The sequence below is a fragment of the Pelmatolapia mariae genome, linkage group LG6 (assembly GCF_036321145.2).
Source record: "Pelmatolapia mariae isolate MD_Pm_ZW linkage group LG6, Pm_UMD_F_2, whole genome shotgun sequence".
Classification (NCBI taxonomy): Eukaryota; Metazoa; Chordata; class Actinopteri; order Cichliformes; family Cichlidae; genus Pelmatolapia; species Pelmatolapia mariae.
Window position 1 is genome coordinate 23,418,581 of NC_086232.1, and position 17,320 is coordinate 23,435,900.

The 17,320-nt window shown below is 43.3% G+C and overlaps 1 protein-coding gene across 3 annotated transcripts in view; it reads right to left on the reverse strand.

Annotated features, from left to right (window-relative positions):
• Window positions 1–16,412, reverse strand: part of ndst3 (N-deacetylase/N-sulfotransferase (heparan glucosaminyl) 3) — a 49,428-nt gene extending 33,016 nt beyond the window's left edge. For 2 of the 3 annotated variants that reach the window (XM_063476234.1, XM_063476236.1), the window contains exons 1-5: window positions 16,029–16,412; window positions 12,984–14,285; window positions 4,101–4,188; window positions 1,585–1,739; window positions 83–268 (exon numbers count right to left, since the gene is read on the reverse strand). In XM_063476234.1, coding sequence (XP_063332304.1) covers window positions 83–268; window positions 1,585–1,739; window positions 4,101–4,188; window positions 12,984–13,982 — 1,428 coding nt within the window. In that variant the 5' untranslated portion in view covers window positions 13,983–14,285; window positions 16,029–16,412. Of the gene's footprint in view, window positions 1–82; window positions 269–1,584; window positions 1,740–4,100; window positions 4,189–12,983; window positions 14,286–14,392; window positions 14,485–16,028 lie in introns of all 3 variants that reach the window. The other variant, XM_063476235.1, reaches the window with a different exon arrangement.
• Window positions 16,413–17,320: the final 908 nt, after the last annotated feature.

Consider the following 17,320-nt stretch of genomic DNA (forward strand, 5'->3'; position numbering starts at 1 on the left):
GTATTTATCCACACGACCAAGGAGGGATGCATTTGCATGTATGTGCTGAATGTGAAGCTGATCGCCTGCGTCATCTCCTCACCATTATGCTGTTGTGGATGAAGCCCTTACGGTAGCGGGCAGGTTTGAGGTGGGGGTACTCTTCAGTGCTGGTGACCCGAATGTTCCACACACGTTTCCAAGCCTCATACAGCTGCAGGTGGACTGGGTAGACACCTGAGTGGTGAGGGGCCACAGCGTAGCCCATATCCACCGGGATGTTGTGGTTCTGGAGAGGGGAGACGTGCAAAGACACGGAAAATGAGGGTTATACACATAAACAAAGAAATAATGGCACGTTCACAGCTCTCAAACAAAGGACTTTGTAGCACATAAACAGCCTGACCTTGCAGATGAAGCACGTGCCTTGTACCGTGTTTGTTATGATGCTGGCCTTCGGGTTGGAAATTAAAAAAAAAAAATAGTTTGTACGAGCATGTGTATGTGTGTGTGTGAGGGTGGATGGTTGCCGGGTGCATCCCGAAGACTGATGGTGTTGTCCTTTGCTCTGACACACACCTACACACACTGTCAAAGCTAAGCATCGGTGGCCAAAGGGGATGAAGGAGTGAAGCGTGCATGTGTGTGTGTACAGCAGAGGCTAGTGATCAGACTTTATGTTCACGCTCACCTTCAACAGCATGAACCAACCCCTCCTCGTTGTCTCGCGTGTGTGACACCGAATTCCAGCACAAATCATCTTTTGCTCGCTCACACAAACGCAAACACATACACACAGGTACTAACAAAGCAGACAAAATAAAGCAGTGCAGAGCAACAAAAAGCACTCAACCTTGAGGGCTTCAGATTAACCAGGAGACATTAAATAGGACTCAGGTGTCTTTTAAAATAAGTGCATCATTCCCAGCAGGGATATTACATTTTATTTGTCTGTCGGAAGCAAAATTGTTCCTTCGCTGCTGCGGCCCAACCAAGTCTCAGTCTGTTAAAATATGCCCATATGCAACTAATTTGTTTAGCAGGAAGTGTAATCTCCCCAAACATTTGTAAATATATCATCAAACATAAAATAGCACAGTTTACATTGCATATGTTATTGTGTTTGATGTCACATCGCAATATGAAAAAGGCACCAAAACCTCAAATACACTTGAGGGATCAATTTTAATGACTCCAATTTACTAAATCCAGATACACCTCTATTATTGCATGATTTTAAGCATGAAAACAATTCAAACTGGTGACTTATAAAAATGTAATTCCCCGCAAAGTTGGCATAAAAAGGGAAATTATCTATAGGGACCAAAAGTGGCTGTAAAAATGTTTACATGTGCTCTAAAGTTGAGCAATTTATCACGGGAATAATCTTTGGGCACTGACTCGCTTTTGAAGCCAGCCTCATGTGGCCGCTCAAGAAACTGCAGTTTTGCAATGGCTTCATTTTCAGCCCCACACGTCGCCATAGATGCCCTTGAAAAAAGAGCAGTCTTGGGAAATTCGTATGATCAAGGACCCACAAGACGAAAACCACACTGACAGAGACGGTGAAAGAAATATGTGTGCATCCTTGCCCATCCATCTCACCAGAGCAAACTCTTTGTTGAGGACCATCTGCTCCAGCAGTGAGGACTCATTGTGGAAGAGGTGAGGCTGCATGTGGCTCCACATGTGGGGGAACCACCAGAACTCATCTACATACTTCAGTAGCAGATCGTCTCCCTCGTCCTCCTCCGCTGTGCCTACGCTCACAAAAACGCACAAACAGAACAGGGCAAAAGGAGAAATAAAGCATTAAGCACCTTACAACAACAGCCAGATTCAGATTACATCCAAATGACTGCTATCCATAGCTTCCTGCTCTTGTAGGGTTAGATAAGAATCACTATGCAACCCAATTGTCTTAAGGTTGTGTTGCTAAATATGGTAGTCCGATACCATGGAGATGATGCCATAGCAATAACAGATGCGATGGAGATGTGTTCTATTCTGCATCAGATTTCTTCTAATTATAATCATGTTCGGCCTCACCTCAATTTTTCTTTTCCAGTGAATCCCACACCTTCATTCTCTTACTGCAGATTTAGACAATTTAAGTAGAAAATCAATAAGCACCGTCCTTGGAGCCAGAAGGCAGCGTAGGATCCAATGCAGTATGTCATAACCTCATAAATGTGTTAAATGTGTTACTGTGCAACTTTAAATTTAAAGATATTAAATAACATATATTGGTTTTAGTGATGATGTGATAACATATGCACACTATAATTATAATTAGAACCATGTGGTTCACGTTATTCCTGCTAACATGCCTGTAAAAAAATAGTCTGTATGTAAAGGATGGATGTAGCTACCCTGTTCTGTTGGTTAGTCCCATCCTAAAGCCTGTCACCATCCTGGTGCTTTGCAAACAGGTGTGACCTGTCATACATGGATCGAACTAAGAAACTGAGGTGTATTCGTCATACGCCAGCTACTTGAAAATTATATGGTAGCTATTCCCAAATGCATATTCTGCTTGCTGGTCTCTAACTATGGCCATAATTTCGAAAATTACAGTTTTTCTAAATCGCTTTGGTGCAACTCTCACACCAGAAACGTCATTCTCACTGTTCTTAACGCAGTTCCCAAATCAGTAACGCATTTCCCCACCGACATTAGGCTTTCTAATTATTTTTATGCACACTGCTGTAATTTTACACGTGCTTCACTGCTATTCGTATCTCAATGCTAAAAGTATTTGTTAGTGTGTCGACGCAGTTCTCATTTGAATGTCACAGCTTGTTAAAACAGTGTGTACGTTTGTGTGTCAGTATCCTTCATCTCTCACTTTCCTGAATACTGTCCAGTATTGCATTAGTGTTCTCAATCAAATTACTTCAAACTTATTTCAAATATTTTTGAAAGAGCAAGGCCAGCAACACACTGTCAGCGCTCGCAAAAATAAACACGTTCTCAATAGTCACAGCTACATGCCATGTCACTGCTAATTAGACACAAGGATATACTATACATATACACCCACTAGTCACTTTATTAGTTACACCTTGCTAGTACTTGGTTGGACCCTCTATTGCCTTAAGAATAGTTTGTGGCATAGATTCAGGAAAGCGCTGGAAATATTCCTCAGAGATTTTTCTTCGTGCTGACACGACAGCAACTGCGTGATGCTGTCAGCTGCTCATTCAAATTTCCCCTTCCACTATATCCCAAAGGTGTTCTGGAGCACTGAGATCCACATTCAGTCGCCTTTCTTCCATATTCTTGACCATGTCTACATGGCTAAATGCTTTGAGTTACTGACATATGATTGGCTGATTAGATATTTGCATTAGCGAGTAGTTGAACAGGCGTACCTAATAAAGTGTTTGCTAAATATAAGTAGTGTGATTTTAGTGGACTACACAGTACTTGGTGGTATGTTCTGTGTTCTGATGCATATAGTTACACATGCATCATTTTGCATTCATTTGAAGTTTCAAATGAATGCAAAATGATGCATATAGTTACACATGCATCATTTTGCATTCATTTGAAGTTTCAAATAAATCCTTCACATTTCTTCTTTGTGACTGAACACTTGTTACTCCACATTATGCCTACATTTTTGCAGTATTCTTTATAAAGTCACTAAGGCTTATCATAAAAATACCAAACTATTTGGTGTCCAAGTCCTAAAATGGTGATGAAAGGGTTTGTATTCGTTGGTTCATTGCAGCTGCTAACTGTACCAAAACAGTGTAGTTCATACTTCTCTGCAATAAGTTTCCCTTTCTTAGTGTCACCTTAGTGGAATATTAATTAAACTATAAAGATGTATTTGTGTCATGTTGATTCATGTATGGAAAAACTCCCTTTCAACAGGAGAAAACCTCCAGCGGAAACAGGCTCAGGGAGGGGCGGCCATCTGCTGCGACCGGTTGGGTGGGGGGAGGAATAGTTGGTGTGGAGCATCCACAATTTCATTGTACATGTACAACGACAATAAAGGCTATCCTATTCTACTTTATTTGATTCTCTTAAGTATGTATACATAATTTTTTGTATTCATCATATTTAAAGTATTTTGCACAGTTTAGATAGAAAAACATAAGAAAACCCACCTGTGTGGTAGAACTTCCCAGAGAAGCCCAGATTAAAGGTAAAGTTGGAGATCTGAGAACGAAGCTGCTTCTGAGTATCAAGGAGAGCCTGTAAACACAGATAGACAGTCAGACAGACAGACAGACAGATAGATAGATGCAAAATAAAAGCAATATGTTAAGTTTATTTCTCCCCAGCGAGTCTACACATACAAATTGGTTTTAGATCTTGTGTTTCTTTGGTGTATATTTAAGTGAGCACTTGTTCCTTCGACAGCTGCCAGGATGGCCGTGTGCTCGCGTCAGTACTTAAACTATGGCTGCTCAAAGGAAGCAGTCACCAATGTGCTCTTGCACTGTGTCTCATTATTAGAGTCTCCTCTTTTGTTTTCTACATGCACAAGTCTTCCATTCCCGTACTTAAAGTTTCTGCAATCTCTAGTTTCAATGCTCGATTTGGGATTTTCCTCACTTATTTAATGACTTCATTAGTTTACTGGCCTTTAAACAAAGACTCTATAATGAGTGTTAACTAAAGAGAGTCACACACTCCGCACACACACACACACCGACAGTAATGCAAGTTAATGAAGGTCAGTGCATTAGTAGCCTCTGGAGGGTGGACTAATACCCCCACCCCACTACACACACACACGCACACACACAGTCTCCTCCCTTCTGATCACTGTTTCCATCCATCCCTAACATTACCAAGTGAAACCCTGAATATCCCTGCTGCCTCTCTCTGTCTCCCTTTCTCCTTCTATTTTTCCATCTTCCCACTTGTGAGAACCTGCAGCTGCCTCTCTGCCCCCCTTCCCCATTTGTCTTCCACCCCTCCCACCCTTCTCTCAACCTCCATCTCTCCCTCGCTTGCTCCGTGAAAATGTCACATTCTCAGGAGACAGGGCTGCTCTAATTTGAAAGGAAGGCTAAAGCACCATGGAGGAAAGAGCGCTCACTCTCCCTTTCTATAGCCCTCTACCCCTGCTCCCTCTCCCGCGCTCTCACACTCTTCTTGCTATCGTTGCACTTCCTCGCCGTTTGCGCCCGCAAATATTTTGTTTATACATAAAACTCTTGTAATTCTCTTTATATCTCAGTCTGCTGGGTCTTTCTGTTGGGCTATAAGCTCCACATCTCCACTACCAATCTTTGTCATGCCGCTTTTAATCGATCCCCAGGAACCCTCCGTGATTTACGAGACCTGAGCACAGCTGAACTGAGAGCAAGGAATTGGTTCCAGGCAGTCTTCCTCACTCCTGCTCTCCGTTTTCCCCTCTCTTCTTTCCTCCCGAGTGTGTCTCACAAACCAACAAATACACAGACACATGCGTGGAGTGTCTTCATTAACTCTAATCTAATGGTGCTGAAGATGGCTGCATGCTGACAGATGTGCACAACTCCCTAATCTGATCCCCTGTCTACTCTGCTATGACATCCTCTATATCTTACGCACACATGCACACGCGAGCCAACGTGTGGATAGAAAGACTTAAGAATTAAATTAAGTTTGTAGCTGAGTGCTTTGCATGGTAACTCAATCTACACTGCCTGATGCACTTGGTCAAAATGTATTATTAACGCATGTGTAGATAACTGTGAGAGTCGGCGTAGGTGTGTGTCCAAGTGTGCGGTATATTAGTTTGAACGTCTCATTTGTATTCTGTTACCAAACATCCACAGAGGAAACAGAAGAGGCACAAAGAAAATGTTTGCTGCTTTTAGCATGTTTGGCTATGAAAGTCAGCATCATGGCATCTCTGTTTCATCGTATGGATTTTTGGGACTTTATCCCTCTGCTCTGGAGGCCTGAAGGGGTCATGTCTGGTAAGAGGTGGAGACTGAAGCGTGATGACCCAACTGTCTTCCATTCCTCGTCTTGTGTTTTACTTCTGTAGAGACCTCAAAGAGAGTTTTGTGTGCAGATACTTCAGGATCTCACGGTTTTCTCTTATCTAGAGGGAAGTAAAAAGGAACCTATCTGTGGAAGGATAAACTTTAGAGCTGGATAATCACTAACACCAGTGCTCATCGCTCTTCTCCTTTGCTTTTGAAACCCTTTACATGCAGGTCTTCTGAAAGATTAGACCCGCATAAGGGTAAACCTGTGTCTCACTAAATATTTTCCTCCCATTTCTGACTCGTCACATACTTTTATTGTGTCGCAGCATAATTGTGAACAGAATATGTTTTTAAACTCTTTTTTTTGATTTTCCATTTTTTTGGGATTCTAATTTGAGTGCTCCTGAAAAGGATTATTCTGACATGCAGCGCTGTGAAAGGGACAATGTGATGTTGACAAATTGTTGCATCAAAGAAGCTGCTATTCAGGAGCCAACTCTCACATTGTAAACATCAGAGAAGCAACTGACAGGGAGATGTTTGTATTTTTTTTCTTTTCAAAACTCTCAGCAATTACAAAAAAACCTTTACCAGCAACAAATAATTGAGACAGGGTTCTCAACCGTGCGTCAGTTCTCGAGTGGCTTTCCAAATCCATTCAAAAGCTAGATTTTGGTGGGAAATTAATAAAGAAAGCTGAATAGAAACAAAGAAGACAGAGTGTTTTGTTAATGCCTCGGTGATAGCAAAACAAAACAAAACAAAGCAAACACTAATCGGAAAAAAACCAAACAAAAAAAAAGAACCCAGTGCGCTCGGTGAACGATTGCTGTTTACTGCTTTCAAATTAGACCCAGCTTCTCAGAGTTTATGAACCACTAAAGTATGTGCAGGTATGAGCATGGAGAAGCGTGGGTACATGGTGAGCAATAAATAAAATAATAATAATAAAGGGAGTTCACTTCCTTCCTTTAATTCTGTCTCTCAGAGGGACAGAGATGTCTCCTTGTGCTGGTTTTCTTAGCCCAGCTAAAAAAAGCAGAGTCCGAGTGTCTCCTGGATCCTGAGAATAGTTTTGAAATTGGCCAAAAGTGATTCTTTCTGGTAGGCAAAGTGAGAGTTGGGAGGCAGGACTATGCAAGGCGTGAGAGATCCTTCCAATCCGAGCGATGAAGGTAAACGCACACACTGGGATTAGCGGTCGAGCAATAGCCCTAATTTCTGTGCCCAATCCCACTACTTCCTAACACTGCTAGTGTCAGAAGTGATGCCAGTTGTTTCTGTGTATGTGCAAGCAGTAGTGTGCGTCGGTGCGTGTACTTTCATGTGTGTGTGGAGGAAGAGTTGCCAGCTAGATGTTGGAGTTCAAACAGATGGGAGACAGGCATCTGGACAGCTGGCACTCACTGCCTTTCAAAAACCCTTTACAGCAACCACCTCTTCACCATATCCCCATTCTGTCATTCTTGCATTTGCACTGCTTCTTTTTTCCCCCGTTCCTTTTCCTTTCCACAGCTCTAAGGCTCACTGGGATATCTAAAATAATAAGAGCAATTATAAAATAACTTATTTTAAGTCGAATTTTTTTTAACGCACAAGTAAATTCGAAGGCGAGAGAAACAACAAACAAGAGAGGAACACTTATCGAGTTTTAATTCCTCTGCGAAAACAAAGCGGGTCAAAGTTCTCGATTCATCTACATGAGTGCTTTGTGCCTACACTGTATGTGCGTGTAATGTTAACACTAGACCAGCAGATTTAACTGGGTCAGGCATCTCTATTTGATGAGCAGAAAGAAAACCGCACTAGTTAATGCCAGCCTTCCCTTCGCTCACTCTTCCCGTCCCTATTCCACTTCCACGCTCACTTGTCAGATTCAAGTCAGTGTAGCCTATTATATTGAAGCATTTTTACTAAATCATCTATTCACTTGCATTTACGTTTCCAAGGTACTTGTGATTGCTTTGGCATCGCCATACTCACGCTAAATTCTACTTGGCAGCCCCTCAAGGAGTTTGAGTTTCAGTGATTGCAGTGACTGCACAACCTGCCTTATTTTGTGGGAGAAAATGCATGGCCCGCGGCCACATTCTTAGAGTTTAATTGGAGTAAAACTAGAGCACTGACAACAACTGTTAATTAAACAAAATGAGTTATAAAGATATATATACATATATATATATATATATATATATACATATATGTTTTTTAATAGGTAAATGCTTTCTTTGCAGTACTCTTTACACTGGTGACTGTCTTAAAAAAATAATTAAATAAAGACAATTTAATCTTGCAAATTAATTTCCCTAATAGCATATCTGTAAAAGTTCTCTGCAGGACTGGCTGTGATCATTTCTCTCGCCCTGATCGGGGGGATGAGTGAGAGCAGATGTCAGGATGCATCATGCTGGAAGCATTATCCCGCTCTCCTCTGGTATCCTCTATATAATTTCTTTTTCTTCTTTCCCACCTGCAACGTTTCATTTACCTAAAGGGTACGTGCTTTAAATGATTGTAGCACAGACAAAAACAAAGAGCTTTGTGTGCCTGTTGTAACAAAAGACCCTAATCAATCCTCTTTCTCGAATTTCCTTGGCTCTGCACTGATTTTTTTTTTTTTGTTGTTTAATCTTTCATCCACTGTTTATGTCTTTTTTAATTCATTAGTTACGTAACAGCATTTGGCAAACTGGTAAACGGATATGGAAAGAGCTTAGTTTGATTGACTTAAGTTGCAAATGTGCATCATACTTAATTGGGTCTAAAGATTAACTAGAAATTGGATTGCACAATAAATTAGAGACAACTAAGCCAAAAACCTTCACTGAAATCTGTATATTGCTCATTTTGTGTAATGCCATTTTTGTTTTCAATTTATGGTTAAATCAAAGCGATTATAAGGATATTTTAAAATAAAAGACTTTAGCTCAGACATTTATTTCAAACTGGCGTGCCGCGCATTGTTTTCGGCCCTGTGTCAGGGAACGCTGCAAAAACCGGGCCTTCTATTCAATCTTACAGACAAAATGGTACTTTACGGTTTATTAGGCCACATGAAAGTGGCAACTATTTGACTCGCTAAATTAAAAAAAAAATCATGAAAATGGGAAAAAAGAATTGCCTGGTTCTGTTTCCGTAAACACAATTTAATCTTATTTACTCAACTATTTGTTTCTTACAAGTGCAAGATGTGGACTGGGGTACATAAAAAATGGCAAACTGTGGGCAGTTTCCTCAGATATGATGACATTTCTAGCGCTGGACAATTGAATATATATGCATAAGAATATGGGGGGAGAGGTTATACAACACGGAAAAGTTCTGTGTTGACATGAGGCAACCGTGCAAATCAGGGAGGCTTTTTTTTTCTTCCTGCAAACACAACAATCCAAAAAAATCTTTTTCAGATGACTGCAGCCCCGTGTTCTGAAAGAGTGTGCATGTCATGGCTTCTGAATCCACAAGCAAGATGCATGTTTACACTAGTGTCTCTTCTAAACTTGATGATGCCACTACAGAAAACACCTTGGAGAGGAAGAGAACGAGAAGGGAGTCGAGAGAGAGGCTTAGAGAGGAATACAGATAGGCCAGAGATAGTGATCAATGACTCAGGCGAGGAGGAAGGTGTGTGGAGGAGGAGGAGGTGGAAGGGCGGAAAGGTGGAGGTGATAAAGAGAGATCTGAAGATGAGGATCTGACACCTCCCTCAGGACCACTCTGAGGCGGAGGAGAGGAGAAAACCTACACGCATGAATTAAAAAACACAACCACTGGCACAAGTATCATTGATGGGAGCTTTTGACTGGCATCATTCCTCATTTTGAGAAATGTCATCTGTGGGGTGCCTCCCTGTGAATCATTTTAATAGAGGAAATACAGCTGTGTGTGTAAGTGTGTGTGCAGACAGAAAGGGGGGGGTGTAGGTATTGTTTGTCACCAGATGAACTCGTGGGGTGAGACTAATGAAGAGTGCAGAGAGAAGGAGGGTGGCATTTTAATTGGTCTCTCTCTCTCTGTCTCACTCCAGTCTCCTCTCGGAGAGAACATGAGACTGACTGTTGGCTCTGCAGAGGTAAAAAGGGATTTCGAGCACTGCTCCTGCAAACATCTTGTTCCACTAATTGATCGATAACATTCCGTGTTACATACTTTGCTGCGATGTTGAACATAAGCTGCTTTCAAAGCACCGGGGAGGATTGTATTTGTCCTTCAAAAGTAGTTATTGTGGTATCTTTCATTTATTTTTTTATATCATATGTCAGATGTCACATGGTTGAATGAAACCATTATGAAATATGAAAAAAAATGCTTGGACAGACCGTCGAAGCGCTTGATTATGGGAGATAAAAGCGGCCTTTAATATCATCACAGTCATCAGTCGGTCACTTCTGACCCAAATTGAATCAACAACAATTTACATATTTTACTCCATAAAGCTATCTCCATCAGACCTTGGCAGACAGCTCGCTTTTGTGATTAAAATAATTTCGCTGAATTCTGCTAGTGTTCATCTTTTTCTGCTGTCACCTTCACACAAAGCCAGATGTATATTACGCACAGGGTCATCTAATATGAGTCATCCCTTTCAACAGCTTTTCAGTGACATCCTGCTCGAAGGGACGGGCTTGTTTTTAAGAGCCCATCTGAAATCTAAGCAACAGCTTTTACTACTCAGTCTCTGCACCGTGACAGACGTAGCAGAAAACAGGGGAAATGAATGGGTGGATCACATCATTGTGAATGTTAAAGCCCTAACATCACCTAATATTGCCTCCAAAAAACCAGCTTCAACACATAAGAGCAGGTTTGCCTCTGTCAGTCGGGATTGTTCTGGCTCATTCTGCAGATGCTTAGTCAATTTATGCTGGCTGGCTCAACACCTTTGTGTTTTTTCTTTTTTGTCATTTTTCAACTGGACCACTTTTTGCAGTGTGCACTTTACCCCCGCTGGGGTAGGCCACTGCTGCTGAATGTCAACACCCAAGGTTTCCCAGCAAAAACACGGCATTGTGACGACGTTATTAAAGTTATTTGCTTATTTGTCAGTGGTTTTAATGTTGTGGCTGCTGGTGCATGTGGTAAGTTGCCTTACTCATACTGTAATCTGACAACTTCACCCGAGGCTGTCCATCTCTGAGGGGACAGCTGCTACAAATCATCATATTCCTGCTCCCTTACTTCCTCCCTTCTGATTTCTCATTTCCCTTCAGCATTTTGTTTCTCTGAAAATGCAAAGTTAGCTGCTAGCTCTTCCCTTGGGCGCAGCGCTCCAACTTTCTCTACCTCCCTCCTCCCGCCCTCAAACTATTTTCCTTTTTGATTTTTTTCTTGAGCTTTCCTGTCTGCAATTGCCAGCTATCCTGAAGTATAGAGAGACGAGTCGAAATATGGAGGTAATGTGTTTCAAATGGCATCCCTCCCTCTTTTTTTTTTTTCCTGATCCTATCTCTCTCTATCTATCCATCTCCTCCTCTCCATCGCTTACTCCATGCGCATCTCCCTGCCCTTCTGTTATGGCACTGGTTCATCCTCATGTATATTTATGCTACAAAGCTGAAGAGTCAGGCAGACTTAAAATGAAAACTCCAACTAGGGAGCATTTGTGTGTTCATTTTGTGAACGCGCATGCGCTCAGCAATGTGTGCGAGAGTGTGCCTGCGTCGGTGCGTAGAGGTACATGTGTGTGACCGTGCGTGAATATGCACTCTTTTATCCTTTTTGGATAGAAGCATCTTTTTTATATTCAAGGGTGGAATTCCTCTCCACTTCGCCACACACTGCATTCCTGCTTTTTCAGCCCTCTCCATTCCTCTCATCTCCGGCCCAAATTTCCGCCACGGACAGGTGCCTCATTTTTTTGTCAGTGCCTGACAGGACAGGTGAAAGTGACATTCTAATCTAAAGCAGTAATTCAGGAAGCAACCAACCACACACACACATTTCTATATCACGTATATATATCCTGTGACTGCAGGGTGATGAGCAAACTCTTCTCTTCTTAGCTCGTGCACGTAACCACATAGCAGCATAAATCTCACCTTCCTTAGAGTCCTCCCCCGACACGCACACACAAACACCTCCGACAGTCGCACGGACAGACACACTGCCATACATGAAAACCCCCCAAAACACAATTTATTTTGCTTGAACCTCTCGGAGCGAGAACGCACTGGGAGAATGTGACCAATGATTTCAAACAAAATTCCTCCTGCTGGGGAGATTTATCCACCCTCCAGCAAACATGAAATACTTTTTCTCTCATAAATATTACATTCACTCAAGATTTTAAGTCTTTGGAAATATTTTACTTTGCCACGCATACATCACATAGGTGCACGGCTCTTTATCTGCATATATATATGTGTGTGTGTGTGTGTGTGTGTGTGTGTGTGTGTGTGTGTGTGTGTGTGTGTGTGTGTGTGTGTGTGTGTATGTGTGTGTTTGTTCATGCAAGCGTGTGTTTTGAAACAATAGCTGTCCTGAGAGGCAGGCTGCATGGCTGACTCTCCTTTAGTTTTCCTAAGAGGAGGAACGTGGGAAATAGAAATAAATGCCATTCATCTTTTGACTGGCTCATTCACTACCTCTCTTTCTCTCTCTCCCCCTCTCTCTCTTACCCCTCCTGTTTCCCCCTTTCACACCACATCTTTGTTCCTTTAAATGGCCTCTTTTGGCTAAATCTCCATTTGAGAATACCCTCTCGTTGTACCCCAACAAATATGCACTTGATACACAAACACACAGGGGCCTTACACACATACAAAAGCTCCTCCAAATATCTCCTCAGAGCACTCATGCCCGAGCTAAAAAAAAAAATCCTCTAAAATACTCTCCTGGAACAATCTTCTGCTGAGGTGACTTACAGTGCAATCGGCAAAACCTCCTTATCTCCACCGCTGCACTGCCATCAATTACTGTTTTTAGAAGTTGATACCAGAATGAAAAATCTAATCCAACTCAACTGACCCGACATGAATTCATCCTCCTTATCCCTATCTTTCTCTCTCTAATGCACATTATCTCACACACACACACACGCATGCCCCAGCACCATCATACCTTCACATCCTTGGCATTCATGCGTGTCCCTTCTTTCCCCACAAAAATGTCATCTATATCCACCAGTATGTGCCGGTCCAGACCCAAAGTAAGCTTTCTGTCTGTGAGGTAGGAAATGGCATCCACCAGGATGAGTCTGTGGAGCCAGTAGGCCAGTCCCTGGCCAAAAAGCACTCTCCTCACCCCATCGTATAGTCCCATGTCCTGTACCACTGTGGCCTGGAGGCCTTGACTGAACCCAGGCCCTGAATTATCTCCGCTGCCTGCGCCTCCACCCTCCTTAGCCCGTGCGTGCAGCACCGCCTGGTATGTGGAGTGATTAGAGGAGAATGAAGTCCAGTCTTCACCGGGTAAAGGTCCTCGATCTGTCCCGGGTTTGGTAAGGTGGAGAAGAGGTGAACTAGAGACCACACAACAGTCCCAAAGCGCCTGGTTGGTCCTAAGCACCAGCGGTAGGCCTCGCAGTTTGAGAGTAGATGGGGAGTTTTCCGTGGAGCGATAGAAACCGATGATGCCCACTCTATACTCAGTACAGTACTGATGCAACAGCTGTCTGTTCCACGTGTCTGCATTTGCATACTTTAACAGATTCTCATAAATGATGAGCGAAAATCGTCCACGGCCCTTTTCTGTAAGTGGCGGAAGGTCGCCCTTTCCTGAAGCAATCTCCATACGGAACTGGAAATGTGCCGACTCCAGTATAGCTACAATGTCTTGGCCAAGCTGGGAGTACTGGGACTCCACCAGCACCAAAACTACTTGGTCAGTGTAGACATGTGTGTGAGGAGGGTTGGGAGGGTAGGGGTACGGGAGCTGACGATACGGGGACATGGAGAGCGGCTGGGAGCAGGCGGGCTCAGGGGATTGTCCGAGCTGCATGGAAGGGGAGGAGTTCGTAAAGAGAAAATAGGCAGAGAGGAGCAGGGAGACGAGACAGCAGGAGGCCAATAAGAGCAAGAGCCTTCGTAAATGGCGGCGGAATCGGACGGCCACAGTCATTGCAACCTGTTGAGGGGTCGTGCGCAGGAAGAAGTGACGTCTTTTGTAGTTTGTTGAAGTCTAGCGAGCGAGTCCAGGAGACAGAGAGTTTCTGGAAACCCGAGCGATTGACTAGGCGTGAGACAGGAGCAAACCCACAAAGCCACTCAGGTGTGTGTCATGTCACCATGGCAGTCGGATAAGGGAGCTGTGCCGGATGTCAGGGAACAAAGGTCTTGATTGAAGCAAAGTAGCCGAGGTGCTCGACTCCCAGTCCTCGTAGTGGAATCACGTGCACAGATGGAGGTGGGCGATGATTAATATCTGCAGGGAAAGGGGACAAGGAGAAAAGAAGAAAGAGTGAATTTGCCGGGCAAGGTTGAATAGTATGCATTAGTTCTCTGCGTGCCTGCTTGCGGGTGTGTGTGTACCTTGGTTGTGCCACCCTGGGGAATGTGAGGGCACAGCTGGTAACTACTGTGCTGATTGAAAACAACTCGCATCCTTAGGGCTTAGCCAACCTCTGGCACACACACACACACACAAATAACATCACAGTTAAAAAAGCACAGACACAACACAAAAGTCAATCCCCGCGAATAAACAACAGCTGGTTGTGTGTTAATATGGCTGTGCAGGGAGGTGGATATGGGCTCAACTAATCACTCCTATAAAGTTCCGCTGAGAATACATCTAATTGCGCCAAACTCTGTGCACCTCTGTCCTATTTCTGAGCCTAATCATCTGAAATACCACAAAATTAGAGTCGGAATCCTTTTGCCAGAAGCACTAATCTGGGGGGAGTCCATGACAGTACAGAGGAAATGAAGAGCGGGAGAAAAGCGCAAGAATAAGAGAGACAGAGAAAAAGAGCAGAGAGGGGAAAAAAAATGCAATGAATTATAGAAAGAGACAAAAAAGACCAGGATTAGCATCTTAATGTATTTGCCGGGAGCCAGGGAGAGAAAAAGATCCCACAGCATCTCTTACTCTTTCTCCCCCCCCATCCTCCAATCCAAGTTCTGTCATTTTGCACCCTTCTTCTTCTCTCCTTCTGTCTCTTTGAATATCAATAGTCTTTCCTCATGTTCTCCACCCTTCTGTGTTCCTTGCCTTTAGTGAACACGAGAAACAAGAAGGTCGCAGAGGAAGGGGGCTTTAAATATAACACCAGAAAATGAAACGGGGATGATGTGAAAATGTATTCTTTTTATCTCTACGCCAACATGAAGGAGATAGTTGTATGATTTACTTGAAAAAAATATATGTCATCCTAACTGGGACTTGAATTGGGAGTAGTAGCTCTGATAAATGTGTTCAAAAGTTACACACGCGTGAAAAGAGGATACTCTTAGAAACAGAGCGTAAGAGGCGGATAAAGAAGCGCCTATAACTTAGGGACAGGTGAGTTTCTCAACAGCATGGTTGAGCTGATTGAACCTGTTACTCTATGCATGCATGTGCCCCACTGTTGGAACCACAGGAGGGCGCTGGAATTGGATTAACATGGACAGTTGGACGCCTCATGTGGAAGTTTTCGCCCCTTTTTTAATAACTTAAAGCGCTGTTGTCGTTAGTAAGAAAAACAGAATAGGAAACAGCTCTTGCTTTGCACATTTTGTCAATTTTAATATGAAACAAAAAGTTTGTGCAGCTTTGAATTTTTCAAAACTGCAGTTTTTAGCTAAAAAAAGGAAATTTTGGTGTTTGTCACAAAATAACTGTTGATGGTTTATAACTGATGATATTTTTATCTGCGACCTTTCTTTAAAATGCGAAAGACAAAAAAGAAGCTTTAGATTAACAGTGTAGTTCTTCTACCTATATTAGGAGGGCTGAAGAGGGTGGGAGAAAAAACACACAAATTTAGTCTTGCGTCTGTTGGACCCACGGAGACAACAATACCTCTTAAAAAAAAAGAAGAAAAAAAGCAGGTGACACGCACCACAGATTCAGGCAGATCGAATAAAAAAAGGCTAACTCAAACTTAACAGCAGGCAATAAAAGAGTTTTCCAATCAGCTTTCTCACGCTGGACTTTATGTAAAGAACCGATTCGCCCACTTACCTTTAACCGAGCACGAGGCACCGCCGTGCGGGGAAAGGGGAGCGGTGAGTGTGCGACGCTGCTTCGGATGAGTCCAGAGCTCCGGTGTCGGTGGCGCACCACTCCCGTGTGTTTCGGATGCTGAGGCGTTGTGCCATCTCTCTCTCTCCTTCTCTCCCTCTCTCTCCCCTCCACTAGAGCAGTAGGGGCGGCCAGCCGGAATGATCCGCTCTCCTCCCCTCTTTCATCATTCTTCGCTCTCTCTTACTCTGTCTCCCCCCGCTGTCTCCTCTCTCGGTGCGAGCTATGCTCACTTGTCCCTTTATCTCAGCTTATTAAGGTGGAGATTAGCTGGTAGATATCCGTAGACGCAGGAGGTGCCCGTAAACGACTGGCTGCCGCGCGTAAACGCCGCGGTTTAAGAGCGCCTACACGAGTGGAGGCGAGCTAGGGAGGGAGAGAGAGAGAGAGAGAGAGGGAGGTGGGAGATAGAAGAGGAAGGAGGGGTGGGTTGGGGCTCGGTTTGATTGACACAAACAGCCTTTTTCTCGGGCATCAGCGATCACGGACCCGGTAAAAGCTCAACGGCCCTTTAGTTGGTGTTAGTTGGATGAGGGATGTCACACACCGATACGCACCGGTGCAAGTTAATGGCGCGCTTTTACCGACTCTCTCTCGCTCTCCTCGGACAAGTTATAGTACTCAAGGATGAAAGAATAAGAAGAAAGGAGTAACGCTTTAGACTGCAGCCAGGTTCGCCTCACAAAGAATATGACCAGTGCCGGGAAATGTCTTATAATCACTATTCAAAGCGCCCTGACTCATGCATATTTGCCCACATGTGATTCAGCCTCAACGTGAATGATTTTGTACATGTCCATCAAACAGTCACAGCTTGTCAACCATGAGGGGTATTGGTGGGGTGGGGAGTGTTCGTGTTTCTTTCTTTCTTTTTTAATCTTTTTTTTAAGTTGTTCACTTTTTACATTCTAGTAGTTCATCAATCTCTTTAACCTAATTGTAGCGACACACTCTAGCTCACACAAGTCTCCATGGAGCTGGTGGGCCCCTCATTCACATCACAATGGAGCTTGTTGTAGTAGTGTGTGTTCGACAGAGAGCATACGGCATAAAGATAATGTATCAGCTTTAGAGAGAGAGGACAGCCTCACCGGAAACTTTATGCAAAGAACTTTAAGGCGCACATAGTAGCGCGGTGGAAAACACATCCAAACTGTTAACATGTGAGTTCTCACACACTTTGAGAATTTTTTTCCTCACTCTTGGGTCATACTCTGAGTCGATAGTTTCAC